Here is an 18608-nt window from a genome sequence, read left to right on the forward strand (position 1 = left end):
AACTAAATCTTTTATTCTTAAATAATTAAATATAAAATATATAAATAGAAAATACATGAATATTTTTTATTCATTAAGATTAATTATTATATAATTTTTTTATAATATTAAAAAATTATATTAAAATAATATTTTAAACTGTAACATAAAAATATAAAATAATTAAAATTTGAGTAAAGTATTGTTTTTGTCCCCAACGTTTGGGGTAAGTCCTAAAGTTGTCCCTAACATTTCAATCGTCCTATTTAAGTCCTTAACGTTTCAAAATTGACTTAATGTTGTCCTGCCGTTAGGGATCCGTTAACAGAATTGACGGCGGAACAAAATTGAGACGATTTTGAAACGTTGGGGACTTAAATAGGACGAAAACGTTAGGAACAAAAACGATATACAAAAATAAATTTTAATTTAATTTTATCTTTCAATAATATTAATTTTTTACTGTATATAGTATTCAATTATTTTATAATTACATCTAAATAAATTACATTTAATCACATTACTTTCATTTTAAATCATTTTTTTATAATTTTAAAGAATTTTGATACATTAAAGACAAAAGGTATAATTTATATTTTATTATATATATATATATATATTATTTTTTCTTTTTTGCAAGTTTATATACTAGTCATTCTACAAACATTTCATGATAACTAAAAATCTTTAAGAGTAAAATTATAAAAAAAATTAATTTATTTAAAATAAAAGTAATATGATTAAGTATAATTTACTTAGATGTGATTAAAAAATAATTGAATACTATGTATAGTAAAAAATTGATATTATTAAAGGATAAAATTAAAATTTATTTCTATGTATCATTTTTGTCCCCAACGTTTTCGTCATATTTAAGTCCCTATCGTTTCAAAAATGTCTCAATTTTGTCCCGCTGTCAATTCTGTTAACGGATCCCTAACGGCAGGACAACATTGAGTAAGTTTTAAAACGTTATGAACTTAAATAGGACGATTGAAACGTTAGGGACAAAAACGATACTTTACTCTTAAAAATTTATTTTATATTACTTGACAAATAATTAGATTGTTATATTCAAAATTTATTAACTAATTACTTTTGTTAAAAATATTATTATATAATTGTTCATACCCTGACACAATGTCCAGGCCAGACCCAAACACCTTAAGAAGGCCCCATCAGTAAGGTTGGCCTTCCCCCGCAACTGACATCCGCATAGGAGGTTGGTTCCAACGCTAGGAAGTCGGTAAAGAGTGTTAACTGGCAGATAACACTCATTCAAATAAGTAACTGCCTCTAAAATTTTTCAACCCACTCCCCAAGTCAAATCTCAACCTCCCTAAGATAAAGGGACGGTTATCCTCCTTAAAAGGTGGAACCATCCCAACGGTAGCTATGGGTTTACCATTATAAGTACACTAACAATCCTCAGGTAATTAGAAGTCCCATACTCTTAAACTTGCTTAGACCCTTGCTGACTTAGGCATCGGAGTATCTTTCCAGGTACCACCCCCGTTCCCTTGCACATACATAAGTCGGACGAGGACTCTTGACCAGGAGTCGGATCAAAAGCCTCCTCATTCACCCGATTGGGCCAACCTTGTGAGTCTAGCCCATCAATCTCCGGTTACCCAACGTAACAATAATATATTTTTTTATCAAAATATTTTAAAAAATAATTTATTTAAAATATTATATATAAGTATATAACACATAGAGATATTAACTTTTTTATTTTTTTTAAATTAAAAAAAGCATAATAAGTATTAAAATTATATACAAGTCGGACTATTGCAGAAATATAATCACATAAATGCAACGTGAATCACCCTAATCACATCTCTATGTAAATTAAATGAATCAGACTAGATTTAGCTTTCTATATAAATCAAAACAGTCTGGTTCGATTTATACATATTTGCATGTTATCCTAGTAAATCTAATCAGGTTGTTTCGATTTATGCATGCGTGCATGCTATCCTAGTAAATCTAAACATAGTGATTAGATTTACACATGCATAAATCAAAACAAGGTGATTAGATTTATATAGAGAGCTAAATCTAGTCTAGGTCATTCGATTTACTTAGAGAAGTGATTGGAGAGATTCATATAACATTTTTTAATAACCATATTTTTTTATTCATTTGATAATTTAAATAATTATCAATAACTTTATACTATTCACATACGGTTTCTACCTTCTTCGATTCTCCATATTTATAGTTGCACTAAATTTTCGTATCTTTTTTTTTTGTTTTAGTTAAGTTTAAAATTTTAAACATTATTTTAGATTAGTAACATACATGAACAAAAAATTATTAATTTCTAAAAAAATCGATGTAATTTAAAATTGTTCATTTAAAATTAACACATTATTTTTATAAAAACCAACACATTTAAATTAGTATTCAAGCAAAAAAATTAGTATTAAAAAAGAATAAAAAATTAAAAATTTTAATAAATTTTATTTGAACATATATAATTTAAAATTTAAATGTGTTGGTTTATATAAATATAATGAGTTGGTGGTTTTAAATGGACAATTTTAATTCACTAATTTTACTTAAATTCATATATTTTCTAAAAATTAGTAATTTTTTACGTGTACACTAATAATTTAAAATTGATGTTTATCTCTATTGTAATTTGAAACTATTTATTTTGAATTGTTCAGTACAAATAAACATGAAAAAGTTATTAATGGGATCAAATATTATTTTCTCCAAGAGAACCTTATTTAGTTTATTTAATGGGATAAAATATTATTTTGGTTCTCAATGTTTTGGCCAAATCCTAATTTGGTCCTTAACGTTTCAAACGTCATACTTCAATTAAAAAAAAAATTTAAATCTCCTATTTCAATCCCAAAAAATATTTAAGCAGGTTTAATGTTGTCCTACCATTAAATTTGACACAAGCAATTCGCATATTGAATAGCCAATAACATTCGATTTCAGTATATAAGTAATATCGATGCACCAACGGTCACTAATATAAAAATTTTTTCTTTTAATTTTGAAGCGTTCATAATTGATTATTAAGATTTAAATTTTGTACCAAAAAAATGAGAAATTGTTATAAAAAGATTTTGACTATATATATTTTTTTAATATATAGAAGAAGATATGACTTAATTAGTAATATTATTAACGTCTATATCAGTCATTTTATTAACTATTAGTGTTAAATTTAATAGTAAGACTATATTAAATCTGTTTAAAATTTTTTGGAATGAAAATAGTATTTAAAATGTTAAAGACTAAATTAAAATTTGTTCCAAATATAAAAAACCAAAAATACTACTTTATAAAGAAAAGAGAGTGTGGCACGTTTTTTTACTATACTATATTAATACTAAATAGATGTATAAGACTTAGTTCCATTTGTTATCTGTGGGTCGGATTTTTCAGCCTAAATAATAAACCAAAAAAAAAATAAAAAAGACTGTAAATTTAACAATTATGATTTTAGAGTTTGTAATCTCATAAAATAATACTAGCCAAAAATCATACAAAAATGATGCACTTAAAAATTATTCATTATCCTTAAATTAATATAAGAAAAATTATGTACCAAAAATGTCTATTAACTGTTCAATAAAGAAATCAGCCAAACCAAAACAAAAGGTTATGACAAAAAAAAAAATCGAAAACATAAGGTAAGCCATCCAAAAAACCAACGACTAAGCCATCAAGCCACGCCACCAACAAGAGAAGCTTGTGTCAAGAGGCAGCAGGATGTAATTTCCATAAATCATACCTCGTGGAACGCAAAATTTGATACACACCTCACAATGCTTTCCATATAAACACATGTTAAATAGAAAATCACAACCCTTTGTTTAATTAATTATTAAATCCAATGGACACTTTACATGGACCATGAGAGTTCCAAAAAAGTGCTCTGGACCATTTGAAAACTTCCCTAACTTGTATTAGTTTATATTGATTTTTTTATTGGATTTTATCAATACGTTTAGATTTTATTTTTCAATAAAATATGCAAATTTTCAAATATCTCAATATATAATATAAAATTATTCTATTATATTATTGTCAATTTAGTATTATTTCTATGATTTTCCACTTATTTTCAACTAGAATTTTAACAGATATTTTTATTCACCATGCTTGTTTCTGACAATAATTTCTCTCAGTTGTGGTGTGCATTATTTTAGAATTATAAGTTTTGTTTTGCTGTAAGAAATGTCTCATCCCTAGACATTATTATTGTTTTGTTGTTATATAGCACTTTTTTTTAAGACATAATATTATAGAAAAGTTATCAAGTGTACCGAGAATATCGGTATCTAATTATTTTAACCGTTGATTTTAATTAATATATATTATATATTTTTTATAATTTAGATCAACGTTAAAATAACTAGAATATCAATATTTTCGATATACCTGAAACTCTTCCAATACTATAATAGAGTTTGTTCAGTTTAATCACTTTATCTCTCATTCAATAATTTCACATACAAAACCCTAAGCTGTCTACTTTTAGATCTTTAGGGAAACAATAAAGATTCAATATAAAGCAGCGGTCCAAGGTTAAAGCAATATCAAAGCCTTAGGATTGTTGAAAAGCATATATGACTTCTTATATAGGTGAAGATATTTTTCAGAATTTCTATGACTTGCCTTTGGACTTCTTAGTTATAACTAGTTTTGTACCTTTTTATATTTTTAGATGAATAAATATTTTTATATCTAATTGAGTTAACCATTATATGATTAAATAAATTAATTAAACTACCACGTTAATAAACCTGGATTATTTTAATTTCATCCTCTCAACAATTAATCAAAATATTTTTGTAGCCGCCATGACTACCTCAAATGTCCATGATATAGCTAGCAGCATCTATTAAAAAAATATTGATTATATGATATGAGATTGAAAAATAATAGTCATAGAAAAAATTAAGAAATAGTTGTGAACTTATCATGTGTGACAAATAATGGGGGTAGCTAGCTAGGCGACTGCCAATGTATATAATATTAGAATTTAATTTGGGAGCTAATTTTTTTAGTTAATATCAATTAAAATTTTTGAAATAAATTTTTATTTTAAATTGTAAGTTTTACACTGTAAATGTTTTAAAAAATAATATTTAAAAACGAAATTTTTAATAAAAAAATAAACTAATATTAATTAATTAAAAATTAATTCTATATACTTATTCATCCCATTAATATCATCAGATAGATAATGCTTCTTTCACATGCATATGATGTACGCAAATATTTGGTTTACCAAATCTCAAATATTCAGGGGTGGGGAAAACGAAGATAATATAAAAATTGCACAAATAGATATAAAATAGCATGACATCATATCAATAGTTAATGGATAAGCTAAGCTAAATGCAATAATAGTAAAATCATTGTCTTAGAAATATAGCTTGTTTCACAGATTAGAACCATTATTATTAGTTTAACTTATAATTTATCGACAAATTTAATTTGCTGATGAGGTTTATTATTATTATTATATTGGAAAAAGAAACTATATATATATCTTTGATAACAATGATTTTTAATTAGATTCTTTTTTAATTTGTAGACAACTCATCAGATGTTTTTCCGTATACATGTGCTTTTATTAGATTCTATGTTAGTCATCTTATTTAATAATTATAAGAGCCAAATCAACGATGAATTGAATATTTTTGTTGATCTCACCTTAAATATGTTCATAAGAGAAGTCAAATTAGAAAATTAACTAGGAGTTAAAACTATTTTTTAAGTTTTAACGAAAGAACATTTTGAATATATATTTAAATTGGAAATGTGTGATAATAAAAAAATAACTAAAAACAGTTAAAACTTATCTTATTCAAATTCTTTTAACATTATCGGTAATCACTTAAAATTTAGGATTGTAAATCATTTTAAAAATGTATTTTGTTAAATTATTAAAAGAGTGTGGAGTCCAAAAGTAAACTTTGAAAGTAAATATCAACTAAAATAATCAGTTACGCATGCAAAAGTAATTTTAAAAATAAGAGCTATGTGCTTCAATAAGTGAAGATGAGTATGGACTATTAAAAAGATAATCTAAGTTTTAAATTAAACCATGAAAAATAAAGACACTCGTTAAAATAACTTCTTCATTAAAATATATCTATAAGGCGAAATACACATTTAAAACCATAAGAGAAAAGATCATGCTGAATTATAATTAAGGTAACTTGCTTAATTAGTTGGACAACGATTAGCCGAATAGATTAATGGCAGGTGTTGCGTAGAAGACTCACTGAAGTATCGATCTCATATATGTCTTATTATTTGTTATATATCTTAATTTTATATTGAAATTTGTTATAAATACATAAAAAAATTTAATGTTGTATTTTTTTAATTTTTTTTTAGTTAAACCAATGTAAATTCATTCTCTTTTAAATAAGTTTGTAGCATTATATATTTTTTCTTCTCTTTTTGTTTGATTTTTTTATTTTTATTCTTGTTAAAAGAATAAAATAAGAAAAAACTTGAAAAGGTAAAAAAAGAAAAAAAAGAAAAATAATGATGATGATGAAAAAGAAGAAAAAGAAGTAGCAAAAGATGAGGAAAAGGAAGAAGAAGAGTTTTGAATTATGTAAAATTTATTAGTACAAATACAACGGAATTGCTTAACAATACACATAAATATCTTATTTTTACACCAGAATTTGCTAAAAATACACAAAAATTTTATGATGATCATGATGACGAAGATGATGGGGGAGAAAGAGGAAAAGAAAGAAAAAGAAGAAAATCCAATGAAAAAAAAGAGAAGGAGGAAAAAGTATTGATAATAACGATAACAAAAGATAAAAAAAAAACGAAAAAAAAGGAGAAGAAGAAGATGAAGTATTAGGGGTTACAAAGAAAAAGAAGATGGAGGAGGAGAATAAGAAGAATGTGTAGCAGGACGTGAAGAAGAATGTGTGTGTAAGTGTAAATGACTTGTTAAATTTATTTGATTAAATAATTTGTATATAGAGATTAATTCTATAAAGAATATTATGATAATGTAAAGTATTATCAATTATAATTATATATTTATTTAACAGTAATAATGATAGAATTGATCTATTTTAAAATAGAAAAAATATTTTAATTAATGCTAAATTAATTTGATATATATTAATTGCAGTTAATTAATGCTAAATCAATTTGATATACCCATTCATTATACCAATTAATTAATGCTAAATCAATTTGATATACCCATTCATTATACCAATTAATTATATATATATATAATTTGAATCCTCTAAATTTTGAATTTTAATTTTAGAAGGTAAAGTATGATTTGTTATCCTTAAATGATTTTTCTCTCATATTTTTTCTTACACTTTGTTTGAATGTTTGATAAAAAATGAGAGAAAAAAAAAATAGGAGAAAAGAAAATGAAAGAAAGAAAATAAAAGAAAAAGTATATTTTTTGTTTGTTATTTGGATGTAGAGAAAATGAATGGAAAGAAAAAAAGAGAAAAAATTATAATAGAATAAAAATATTTTATTATCCTTACATATATTATATATAAATTATAATGTATTAATGTATTTAAATTATTTTTTCAATAAAAAAATATTTTAAATTATATTTTATAATTTTAAAGGTCATAAACAAAAAGTTATGTATTTGTTTTTTAAACAAATACATATAATAAAACACCAATTAGAAGAAAAAATTAGAGTGAGTTAGAAAAACACCTATATTATAAAATATATTGAAAAAGTAAAAGAGTAGTATTAGAAGTAGAGAGAAACATTAGTTTTCTCTTTATTTTCTTTCTAATGTTGGAGAGAAAAAAAATTGGTGGGCCCCACCAGTTTTTTTCCATTTATTTTCTTTCCTTTCTAATTTTCTTTTTCAACCAAACAATAGAAAATAATCATTTTCCTTTCCATTTTCTTTCTTCTCTTTTCTTTCTCTCTATTTTCCTCTCAAACAAACATAGCATAAACCAAACAAAGAAAAATGGACTTTTTCATCCATTTTCTCCCCCTTTTCATTTTCTCCCTTCCAAAATCTGTTGTTCTAAACAAAGTATTAGTCCTACCTATAAAATAAATGATGAAAGATCACACTTTATCTTTTAAAATAAAATTCAAAATTTTAAAAATTTAAAGCAACTAAATTTTATCCCAATGAACCTATTAATCATATATTAATAAAATTTTAACCTAATTAAATATATTGCAATGAACAACTAAATTTTTTAACTTTACCGTTGTTAATAAATCTTAACCCAACTATTATCTATTTTATAGAACGTCAATACAATTTTTTAGTCCAACTAATAATATTATATAGGAGTTCATTTTTGTTTGAGTAATAATCTAAAAATATTATTTATTATTAGCAAATTTTTTAACTTAACTATCTCATTTTTCTCTTAATTATATTGAGAGTCAATAAAAAAAATAATTTTAGACAAAATAAAAAATTAAACAAAATATTTTAACTCTTAAATAATTTAAATTTATAAATCACAAAAGAAACATTATATATAATTTTTAATATCAATTTGATATTAATATGATGCACACGTACACGTGTATAATAAAAATATTAACAAAGCTATTAATGACATATTTATGACTAATTATATTTGACTAAAAATTATATTAAGCTAAGTGACTGATAATTAGAATGATTGAATATTAATATAATTAAAATAATTAAAAGTATTAATGATTGATAATTGATATATAATTATGTATTAAATAATAACTTTTATATAAATTAATAATTATAAAATTATAAAAAATTTTAATTAAAAAATTAAATAAATATATATAATAATAATTATTATAAATATTTTATAATTTAAAAATATTAAAAATAATTAGTATTTGTCTTAATCAATTTGAATTAGTTGGATGATCATCTTATTTGTCTGTTTAAGTAAGTATTTAGAGTTCTTTAAATTTTATCTTGTGTGTATAACAATTTATTAGTTAGTGACAGACCCTTAATAAATAGAGCATCAATATGTGGTGGATTAGTCTTTGATCTGTCAAGTTAACAAATTCATAGAAAATCTTGTCTCTTGATTGTAATTAATTTCTTATTGTTAATAGCAATACTTATAAACTTTTGTTTTTGTTAAAATTTATCTGAAACAATTTTATTTGTTAGTATCGTATTTATTCTTGAAATTAAAACTAAATTATAAAAAATATATATTTTTTTAAATAAGTTGAGACTAAAAAAATATATATTAGTATTATTAGAACACATTAATTTAATATTTAATACAGAATACTATTTATTGTAAAATAATATAATAAGGATGAGTAACCAACTTAAATTGATTAAGTAGTCAACTCACTCGTCCACTTAAGCAAGTGGCGGAAGTTTGAATCTCGCTTAAATGTATTCATATCTCTATTGCTCTGTATATGAATTTTATAATGTATATAATTTGGTGTCTACCTTTTATTTAATTTATTTTTTATAATAAATTTGACCCATAACAATCAATATATATATATATATATATATATATATCGTATCACACACTCATCAAAAGAACACATAGAAGAAGAAGAATAATGTCTTCTCTCAATCATAATGATAATGCTCATCACGTAGTTGAGGACTGCATGGGAGTCCTCAAACTCTATAGTGACGGAACCGTCTTCCGTTCCAACATCCAATTCAAACCCATCAATCAAAACAACCACGACAACAACCTCGTACTTTTCGAAGATCACCTTTTCCACAAGAAACACAACCTCCATCTTCGTCTCTACAAACCCACCACTACTTCCACCAACTTGCCAATCATCTTCTTCCTTCATGGTGGAGGCTTTTGTTTCGGCTCGCGAACCTGGCCTCACACCCATGCCTTCTGCACCCATCTCGCCGCCTCTCTACATGTCTACGTGGCCACGCCAGACTACCGGTTGGCGCCTGAGCACCGGCTTCCGGCTGCAGTCGAGGATGCAGTAGAGGCGGTAAGATGGATGCAAAGAAAGGGATTACATGGAAGTGGTGACACGTGGATCGGAGATTACATTGACTTTGACCGGGTCTTCATCATGGGGGACTCTAGTGGAGGTAACATAGCGCACCAGCTTGCGGTCCGGTTTGGTTTAGGTTCGAGAGAAATGGAACCGGTTCAGGTACGAGGTTATGTGTTGCTGGCGCCGTTTTTCGGTGGGGAGGTTCGGACCAAGTCCGAGGAGGGTCCGCCGGAGCAAATGCTGAATCTGGATATGCTAGACAGGTAAATAAAATTAGATAGAGTTGAAATTTATTATTATATGATACTCTTAATAAATATAAAAGTACAATTCTCTTTTTATAATTGATGATGGTTGTGATTCGGTTACAACTTACAAGTTTTATAAAGTTTAAAAGCTAATCATTTTAATTAATGGGTATTATTATTAGTAATCTGGAATTTTATATATAAGTATATAAAATAATAGTGTATTTTTTTTTTTACTTGGACCAAAATTGAACTCATCTTGTTTATTTTAATTATATACACATATATAATATGAAGAATGATATATATATGTCCAATGTTTGTGTACACTTTTTTTATGTTTTTTATTTTTTGTATTTAACATAATTGATAAGCAGAGAAAAAATAAAAAATATTTACAAAATATAATACAAACATTATTTTCATATATTGTTCTAAGTTGACTATAGTAGTCTTGCTTTATTGAAATAGTATATATATATATATATATATATATATATATATATATATATATATATATATATATATATATGTGTGTGTGTGTGTATGAAAAATATTTTTATGTATATTTACTTATTTAATTAGCTTATTATTTATATATAAAGAATTTAGTTTTTAATCTTTTATGTCTACTTTTAATAAATGTATCATTTTGGTATTTTCAATAATAATTATAAGTATATATGCTTCTTTCAATATACGTACCTGTATTTTAAAGACTCTAATTTAGTGATCGACTCTCAACATATTATTATTAGTAAATTTCTAAGTGTAAAGCAAACTAAAATTAAATTATTTAATCATTTAATTTTTGCGTGACCAAATCAAAATAACAATGATAAAATAAAGGCCAAATTTCAAACATTCTAATCCTAGGTGAAAGTAACACTTAGCTATGTAATCCCCTTCCACTTTGTTATGTCACATTCATCGTGTTGCTGCCTCGCCATTTTAACCAAAATATATATACATATGGAGAAGAGAAACGTAGTTGTCATCAACTTTTTCATTTTTTAACCATTTTTTCAATTTTGTCTTCTCATTGCATTCAAAGTCTTCAACAACCCAATTGCTTTGGTAATTACTTTTCAAATTCAATGGGTCAAAATACACGTGTGTTTAATGGTTTTTAATTTATTATTGAGAAAATAACAAATAGGTCATTGAACTTTTTATCTGCGATATTTAAATTTCAACTATTTGAAAATATATTTAACTTTCTGATCTCCTCAAAATTTATACATATCGATCTCTCTGTTCATTTCAGTCTGGCAGATTCAACGAAAAAATCAAACATGACTTTCGTTGTATTGATCTAACCGATATACCGATGCACACGTGAGAGGGTTTTTAAAATTGGACAAATTAGACCTAAGAATCGATATGTCCAGATTTTAAAAAAGTTAAAAATTTAAATATATTTTCAAATCTTTAAAAATATAAATGTCTACGAGCTAAAAGGTGAATGACGTATTTATCTTTTTCTCTTTATTATTTCTTACGATAAAAGTACGTTGCATAAAATAATTGTGATTTAATGACTATTTAATGTCTTTGATAGTAAAAAATTGTGAGAATTATTATATGTAAAATGGATCTTTAATTTAAATAAAATAAGCTCAAGATTAAAATTTATTTTGAATTATTTGAAATTAGAAAAAAATTTCCTAAATCAAATATTTAGCACATAGAAACTATAAAGTAGTAATATAGTGATTTATTGTTTTTGAAAAAGTGTGTTGGGGAACACTTGAATAGAACATGCTAAATGAAATATGGGTCCTAGGATTCTAGCTATTTCTTTTCACGATGAATAAAAGTAAACAACACTTGTTGGACTCGCATGCAAAGCAATAAAATTAAAAATATTCTAGCTCTTATCAACGCACTAAATTAAATTTCGTCTGTTCAATCCTCAAAGAACCACCTTATTTGAAATTAAAGATATATATCAAGTGAATTAATCCACCTTTCAGAGACAAATACCTACCTAATTCCATAATATAATGTTGAAATCTTCACAGAGAAACATTAAAAGTAATATAATTCAAATTAAATATCCCAAAGTGCACTCTAAAATTGTTAGATATATGTCGTTATTCATATTTCTTCTTATCGTGCTATCAACTTCATTTTTCAAGAGAAATAATATTAAGATATGATATTACAATTTTTATGATCGAAAAACTTATAGTTTAATTCTATATTATACCAAAAATACAAATTCAACATAAAACTCATAAAAATTTTTATGCAAATTAAAAATATTTAAGTAAATTTAGAAAAGGTTTTTGTTTGAAAGAATATATTTAAATATATAATTATTTATGTATCTTCTTTTATTAATTTAATAATTAAAAAAATATATGACGAAATTAAATTTGTTCTCATCTTCAAAGGGAAAAAATCATTTAGAAACTTTTAGTTTATCATGTGAATTATTATCCTACCTTTCTACAAGACATAAAATATGATTATATTTTTAATATATTCCAAATTAGTTGCTTTTATATATAATATGACACAACTTTAGTTTTTTGGACTATATTAATATTTGAATGTTGTTGAATCATAATTATTAAACCCTAATAAATTTTAAAATCTAAACAATATGTATACTATTATAAAATGACTTATTTCAAAAAGTTAAGCTAATAAAAAGAAGTAGACGAATAATTATATTTTAATATAGCTTCTTAAATATTAAGAACCTCTCTTAAATTTCAGAACGTGAATTGTATATCTTTTACTGTAAAATAATTAAAATCTAAATTTTTATATCATAAAAATTCAAATATCCTACTTAATATAAAATTATTTATTTCAAAAATTTGAACCTAACAGGAGAATTCGCATGATATACAACAAGCATTAAATATTCTTTTTCTTGCTATGCAAAAATATATAGAATATTTTGTAAGCATTTTCTTTCATTCCAATCAGATTTTGGAGGCTGTCAATCCCTGTTGGAGAGACGAGAGACCACCCATTAGCAAATCCATTTGGACCTAGAAGTCCAAACCTAGAAGATGTAGAACTTGACCCTATTCTGGTGATAGTAGGTGGCAATGAATTATTGAAGGATAGGGCACAGGACTATGCAACAAGGTTAAAGGAAATAGGGAAGAACATTGAGTACATTGAATTTGAGGGGAAGGAACATGGCTTCTTCACTCATAATAATGATCCACACTCAGAAGTTGAAGAAGAGGTCATGCAATTAATTAGGCAATTCATGCTCCAAAATTCCAATTAGAACACTTAATATATATTATGGTGAAAATTCAGGTGAAGTCGACTTCACGTGAAGTTGAGATGTGAGAGCTGTCAGATGAAAATTTAGTCAAATCAATCAAATCATCTAACAGCTCTCAATTATTAACTTCACGTGAAGTTGACTGCATCTAAGTTTCCACCATATATTATATAAGGATATGAGTGATGTTAGCTATGATACATTACTTTTTTATTTTTTTCTATTTTCCCTTTTGATTATTTTGGTTTAGTAAGTATTATTTTATTATGGGATTTTTTTTTGTGGTAAAGATTGTGATGGAGATTGAAGTGTAGAGCAACATATTTAATTAGATATACGTTGCTTTCTTGTGGAAAATACTGGACGGTAGTTTTGGGTTGTTATCTTTCAAACTTAGTATGAATCCAATAATGTTTTGTAACAAATGCGTGGCATAATGGAATATATATATATATATATATGTTCACATATAGCAACTTTATTGACAAAGATACACTAAAGTAAGTGTGTCGGATAGCAACGGTTTATTTTAGTAATATCGACGATTTAAAATTGTCACAAAATCACATTTTACGGTTGACAAACCAGCATGATTTAAGGTGTGAAAATAGTTTTTGCAATAAATTTTAATTGTAACGGTTGGTATAACTGTCGCTAAATAGAATAAATTATTTGTGACGGTTTGTAATCGCTGTTATTTGGATTATAATTTATATAGATGCTTATTATTAATTTCTTCAATAACAGGGTCGCCAATATAATAGATGAGTTTACTTAATTAACACTGAGCTCGTGATAAAAAATAATCGTATATTTAACTATCAATATGTATAATCTTTATAAGTGTGAATTAATTCCATCCCTAAAATTGTTTCTAAAAATATGTATAATATATATCTTTAACTATCAACAGCCGATTTGTCAAAACACATAACACAATATATATAGAAAAGCAAAGGCTAATGAAAAAATAAACTTAGCTTAAATTTACAAACTGAAATGGATGCATTACTTAAAATTAAAATGCCAGACATAATCCCCATTCATGCTACATAAATCAAAGACTAATATTCATAATCAATAAATTTAATATGCAAGTCATTTTCATCATCTTTAATTTCCACCTTGAAGGATGTGCATTATTTCAATTTTCGACATAAAAAATCCCTTTCAGTTGAAGGGATTTGCATGGTGGGTCCAAAATCCAATTGCAAAGGTTTCTGCCGTATAAATTGAATACAGCTACATATTTATTTTATCCATTTTTTGCAAATAGAAAGTAATTTGATTTTTAGTAGTCTGGAAATGAAACTTATTTTTTTATGAGTATCAGTTTTTATAAAGTGTATCAAAAAATCTTTTTATCGAGCAAAATAAAAAAATATAAAAAATAAACAAAACAAATTTTAAAAATAAATTAATTAAATTTAAAATAAAATTCTAAATAAATTATTTTAACAAGATCGAAGGATTTTAAAATCAAAGAAATAAAATACTGAACTTTGAAAATGAAATAAAAAAAGATAAATGTGCTTGAAAAATAAAATTATAAGAAAAATAAAGATTACAAGAAATGTAAATGAAAAAGAAAAACATGGAAGAAATTCTATAAAAAAATAATTCAAACGCAAACTCAGAAAGTCGCTGAGAGATGAGTGTGCTTGAGTGTTTTTCTAAAGTAAAAGTTACAACCCTTTTCTCATCGATCTTTCATTTATTTATTGAAGTACTTGGCCAATCAAATTCAAGAGTAATTTCCACATGTGCTAATTTTTAAGCAACTGCTCTTTTTGTGCAACGTAGGTAATTGCCTAAAAACAACTTCAAATAATCTTTATTCTTTGACTAAGTACATCGATTAGCTTCTGTCTCCCAATTTTCAAAAAACCCTTTTCGATGCGAACTCTATTTCTCGAGATAGAAATTCCTCATACTTCCACTATGGTATTTTTTCAAAATCAAATATTTTAATCAACAATATCTTTATTTGTTTCCGAAATGTTTATACCAAAAGAGAATTAACAAAGGAAGTTAATTTTTTTTTATTTAGTATTTATTAATTATTATAATAATTAATAAATATTAAATAAAATAAATTTTGATTATTATTTTTTTTTTTAGTATTATCGTATATTAAACCACTGAACAAAGTACTTTAATGGGGAAAAAAAAAGCCGATGGTTTAATTTATATTAAACCTTGTTATTATTTACATCAAATCAAAGTACTTTCATATCATCAACTATATATAGTGAGAAGAGAATGATTTAGGATTGGACCAATTAAGCTAAGGAGGTATCTTCTTAGCCATGCATTCCACAATAATGATGATTATTGTACAAAAATACAAATTGAATTTGTTTTTCGATTGTCAACAATTGGTAGCAATTTTCATCCGATGACAATCATGATAAGACTGATCAATCAAACAAATTAAATGAGTATATAGCTAGCAAGTAGCAATCTATGGTAGTGGAAGCTGATTAATGTGACATGTCATACCAAATGGATCAAAGGCAACACTTTTCATGTGTTTAGACAACACTTTTAAAAGATGGTCTCAGTCCAAATTTACTGTAATGAAAAAAAAAGAGCAATGCTAGGGGGACAGCAACTTTTGTGATTGTTAGCTATCAACTAGCCATCAATGATGATTTGATGGTGTGAGATTGATGTGAGATTTCATCCAATGACTCACATTTCTCTGCTGGTTACATACTGACCAAAATTTAATAGAATTGCTGGTCCTCTAGACTTTCTCAAAAAATAAATTTAAACTATTATTAATAAGTAGTATATTATGATTTAGTTATTAAAATTGATTTTTTAAAAGATAGATCATTCGTCATTAAATACATTTTTTTTAGAGTAAATTATCTCAAGTAGAATTTTTATAAATTTTTTTTCTTATTTTCTGATTATTCTTCTTCTCTCTGTGCGTGTATGTAGCCATGTGTCTTTTTATTATTAGGGAGGTGAAGTTTTTTGAGTTGAATGACTCAACCTTTCTGCTTTCTTGCTTACTACAAGTTTATGTTTTTAAAAATTAGGTGCTTATCATATGATGCGATCATTCATGAGTTCATTTATCTCATATGATGAACACCATACTCTTATCTTTATCTAGGACTTGGTGGTGCTAATTGTATGATCGGTATGGTTTATTTGAAATTTCATCCTATTTTGTAAAGTCCCTTTCTACTAGAGGTCTTTTTTAGTTATTATTACTTCTTATCCAATAGTTGAAAATTTAACCACAAATTGTGACATGAATGTGAGTTTGATAGTTAGGAATTTATAAGATGTTCATGAAAAAGTCAAGTGATGGTTTGTTTTTTAAATAATAATAATAATTAATAATAATTTAGGACTTCCTTCAATTTGAAGTTTGTATGAATCTAATTAAAAACTTGATTTGGACATTTGGTGATTGTTGTTTATTGATGATGTTTTGGTAATTTTGTAAACGATTTGGTAACATAAGAGGAAACTAAAGTTGAAAAACTTAAATTCAATAACAACACAACGAGGTTTTAGACTTAATAAGACCTTATAAAAATTACTTATATTTTTCATCATACAAGAAGTTTCCATAGAGCCTTTTATTTTAGACTTTTAGTCATATATTGTGCTTTTTTTTTTTGGGTCTAGCTATTGAAAAAATCTAATAAAGAGATACACTTTCAATACCAACGTTGCTTGCCAAAAAAAAAAAATACCAACGTTGCTTCTCGATAAAAATGGAGTCACGGATTGGAGCTCCGTTTGAGGATTTGTATTGTCCAATGAATTATTGTATGCACAAGTCAATATATGAAATCGTGACACTTACTTAAGCAGACTAGCGAATTAATCACTAGATTTACTTAAGTTAATTTTCTTTTTTTTGTTTTCCTACGGTATCCCCCAACCCGACAGGTCAAGGACTAATCTGTCGCGGTACTGAGTTTTATTTAAGGATTTGTCGTTGGCCAATGAATTGCTGCATACCTAAGTTAATTACTATATTGTATCTAATGTTTTTTTCCCAATAAATTGTTTCACTGTGACAAAAAAAGTTATTCAACAAAAAAAGATCAAGGGTTGAACTTAATGGACCCAAATGTAGCCCAGAAAACTTGGCTTGGGCCAACCTTTAAGATTTGTTCATAGCCCAATTAATGAAATATGAAATATAAGGTATTGGACAAAAACAAAACCTCCACAAGATTATAATTTTTTCTTGCTGAACTTAGACCATGGGCCTAAAAAAACACTTTTATCTTTTTGTCTCTAATGAGTTTCGCTATATAGCTATTAGCTACATATTATGCGGGCTTCGGCCCCTATTTTATACCCAAAAAAAAAAGCGACATATTATGCTATTAATTAGTATTTTTTTTAAAACCCAAAAACAATTAGTATTTTATTTAGACACAGGCTTGAGTACTAACATAAGTGAAAATAAATATTCATTTCAATAACCAAGTTGGGTTGGTTTAGTGGTTAACTCACTAGTCCATTTAAGCAAGCGTCGGAGATTCCTTGGCCTACTGAGTTGGGGGATACCATGCAAACCAAACAAAAAAAATATTCATTTCAATATGATCATATTATCTCACAACGGTTATGCAATCTAGATGATGACTTGAATATACTATCAACTACCCTTGATTGGCTTGCAATCCATTTGAAACTCACTTTTCCAAATAAAAAAGAAAAGTTGAAGCAAGCTATGCACTATATATAGACATATATAGCCAATAGCAGGCTTTATTTCCAATAGAATAATGTAGATTCAAAGATCGCATGACTATATATATAACCTATAATATTTAATTACTTTATTTTATCCTTTAAATCTTTTTAAATTGTCCTATTTGTCGTTATGAATTCTTAGATATGATTTGAACACAAGTGCTTTTGTAGTTTACTATGGATTCTGCCATGGACTTATAGTTGAAGAAAGCTACGGGAAAGTGCAATAACATGAGACACATATTTATGACAAAAAAGTGATTTTGCTTATTCTTTACAAAAGCTGACTTAAGTAGTTGGAAGTAACATGAATCACTTTGAGTGTGAAGTAAAAATTTTATGTATCAAGTATTAACTTGTCTATATTTGTATAATTAAGTGTGAAATTTTTATTTTTTTTTATATTTCTTAAGTTA

The 18608-nt window shown here is 25.7% G+C and overlaps 1 protein-coding gene across 1 annotated transcript; it reads left to right on the forward strand.

The window, feature by feature from the left end:
* Nucleotides 1-9503: 9503 nt before the first annotated feature.
* Nucleotides 9504-13936, forward strand: LOC112757179 (strigolactones hydrolase CXE15). Its single transcript, XM_025805791.2, has 2 exons — nt 9504-10214; nt 13143-13936. Exons 1-2 carry the CDS (start codon nt 9538-9540, stop codon nt 13453-13455), a joined length of 990 nt encoding a protein of 329 aa, XP_025661576.1. The 5' UTR covers nt 9504-9537; the 3' UTR covers nt 13456-13936.
* Nucleotides 13937-18608: the final 4672 nt, after the last annotated feature.

This window comes from Arachis hypogaea, chromosome 2 (assembly GCF_003086295.3).
Source record: "Arachis hypogaea cultivar Tifrunner chromosome 2, arahy.Tifrunner.gnm2.J5K5, whole genome shotgun sequence".
In the NCBI taxonomy this organism is placed as follows: Eukaryota; Viridiplantae; Streptophyta; class Magnoliopsida; order Fabales; family Fabaceae; genus Arachis; species Arachis hypogaea.

What these genes read in the sequence shown, in the direction of transcription:
- LOC112757179 (XM_025805791.2), top strand. Translation starts at nt 9,538, where the DNA reads ATGTCTTCTCTCAATCATAATGATAATGCTCATCACGTAGTTGAGGAC. An exon ending in AATCTGGATATGCTAGACAG is followed by an intron (nt 10,215 to 13,142) that starts GTAAATAAAATT and finishes CATTCCAATCAG; the next exon opens with ATTTTGGAGGCTGTCAATCC.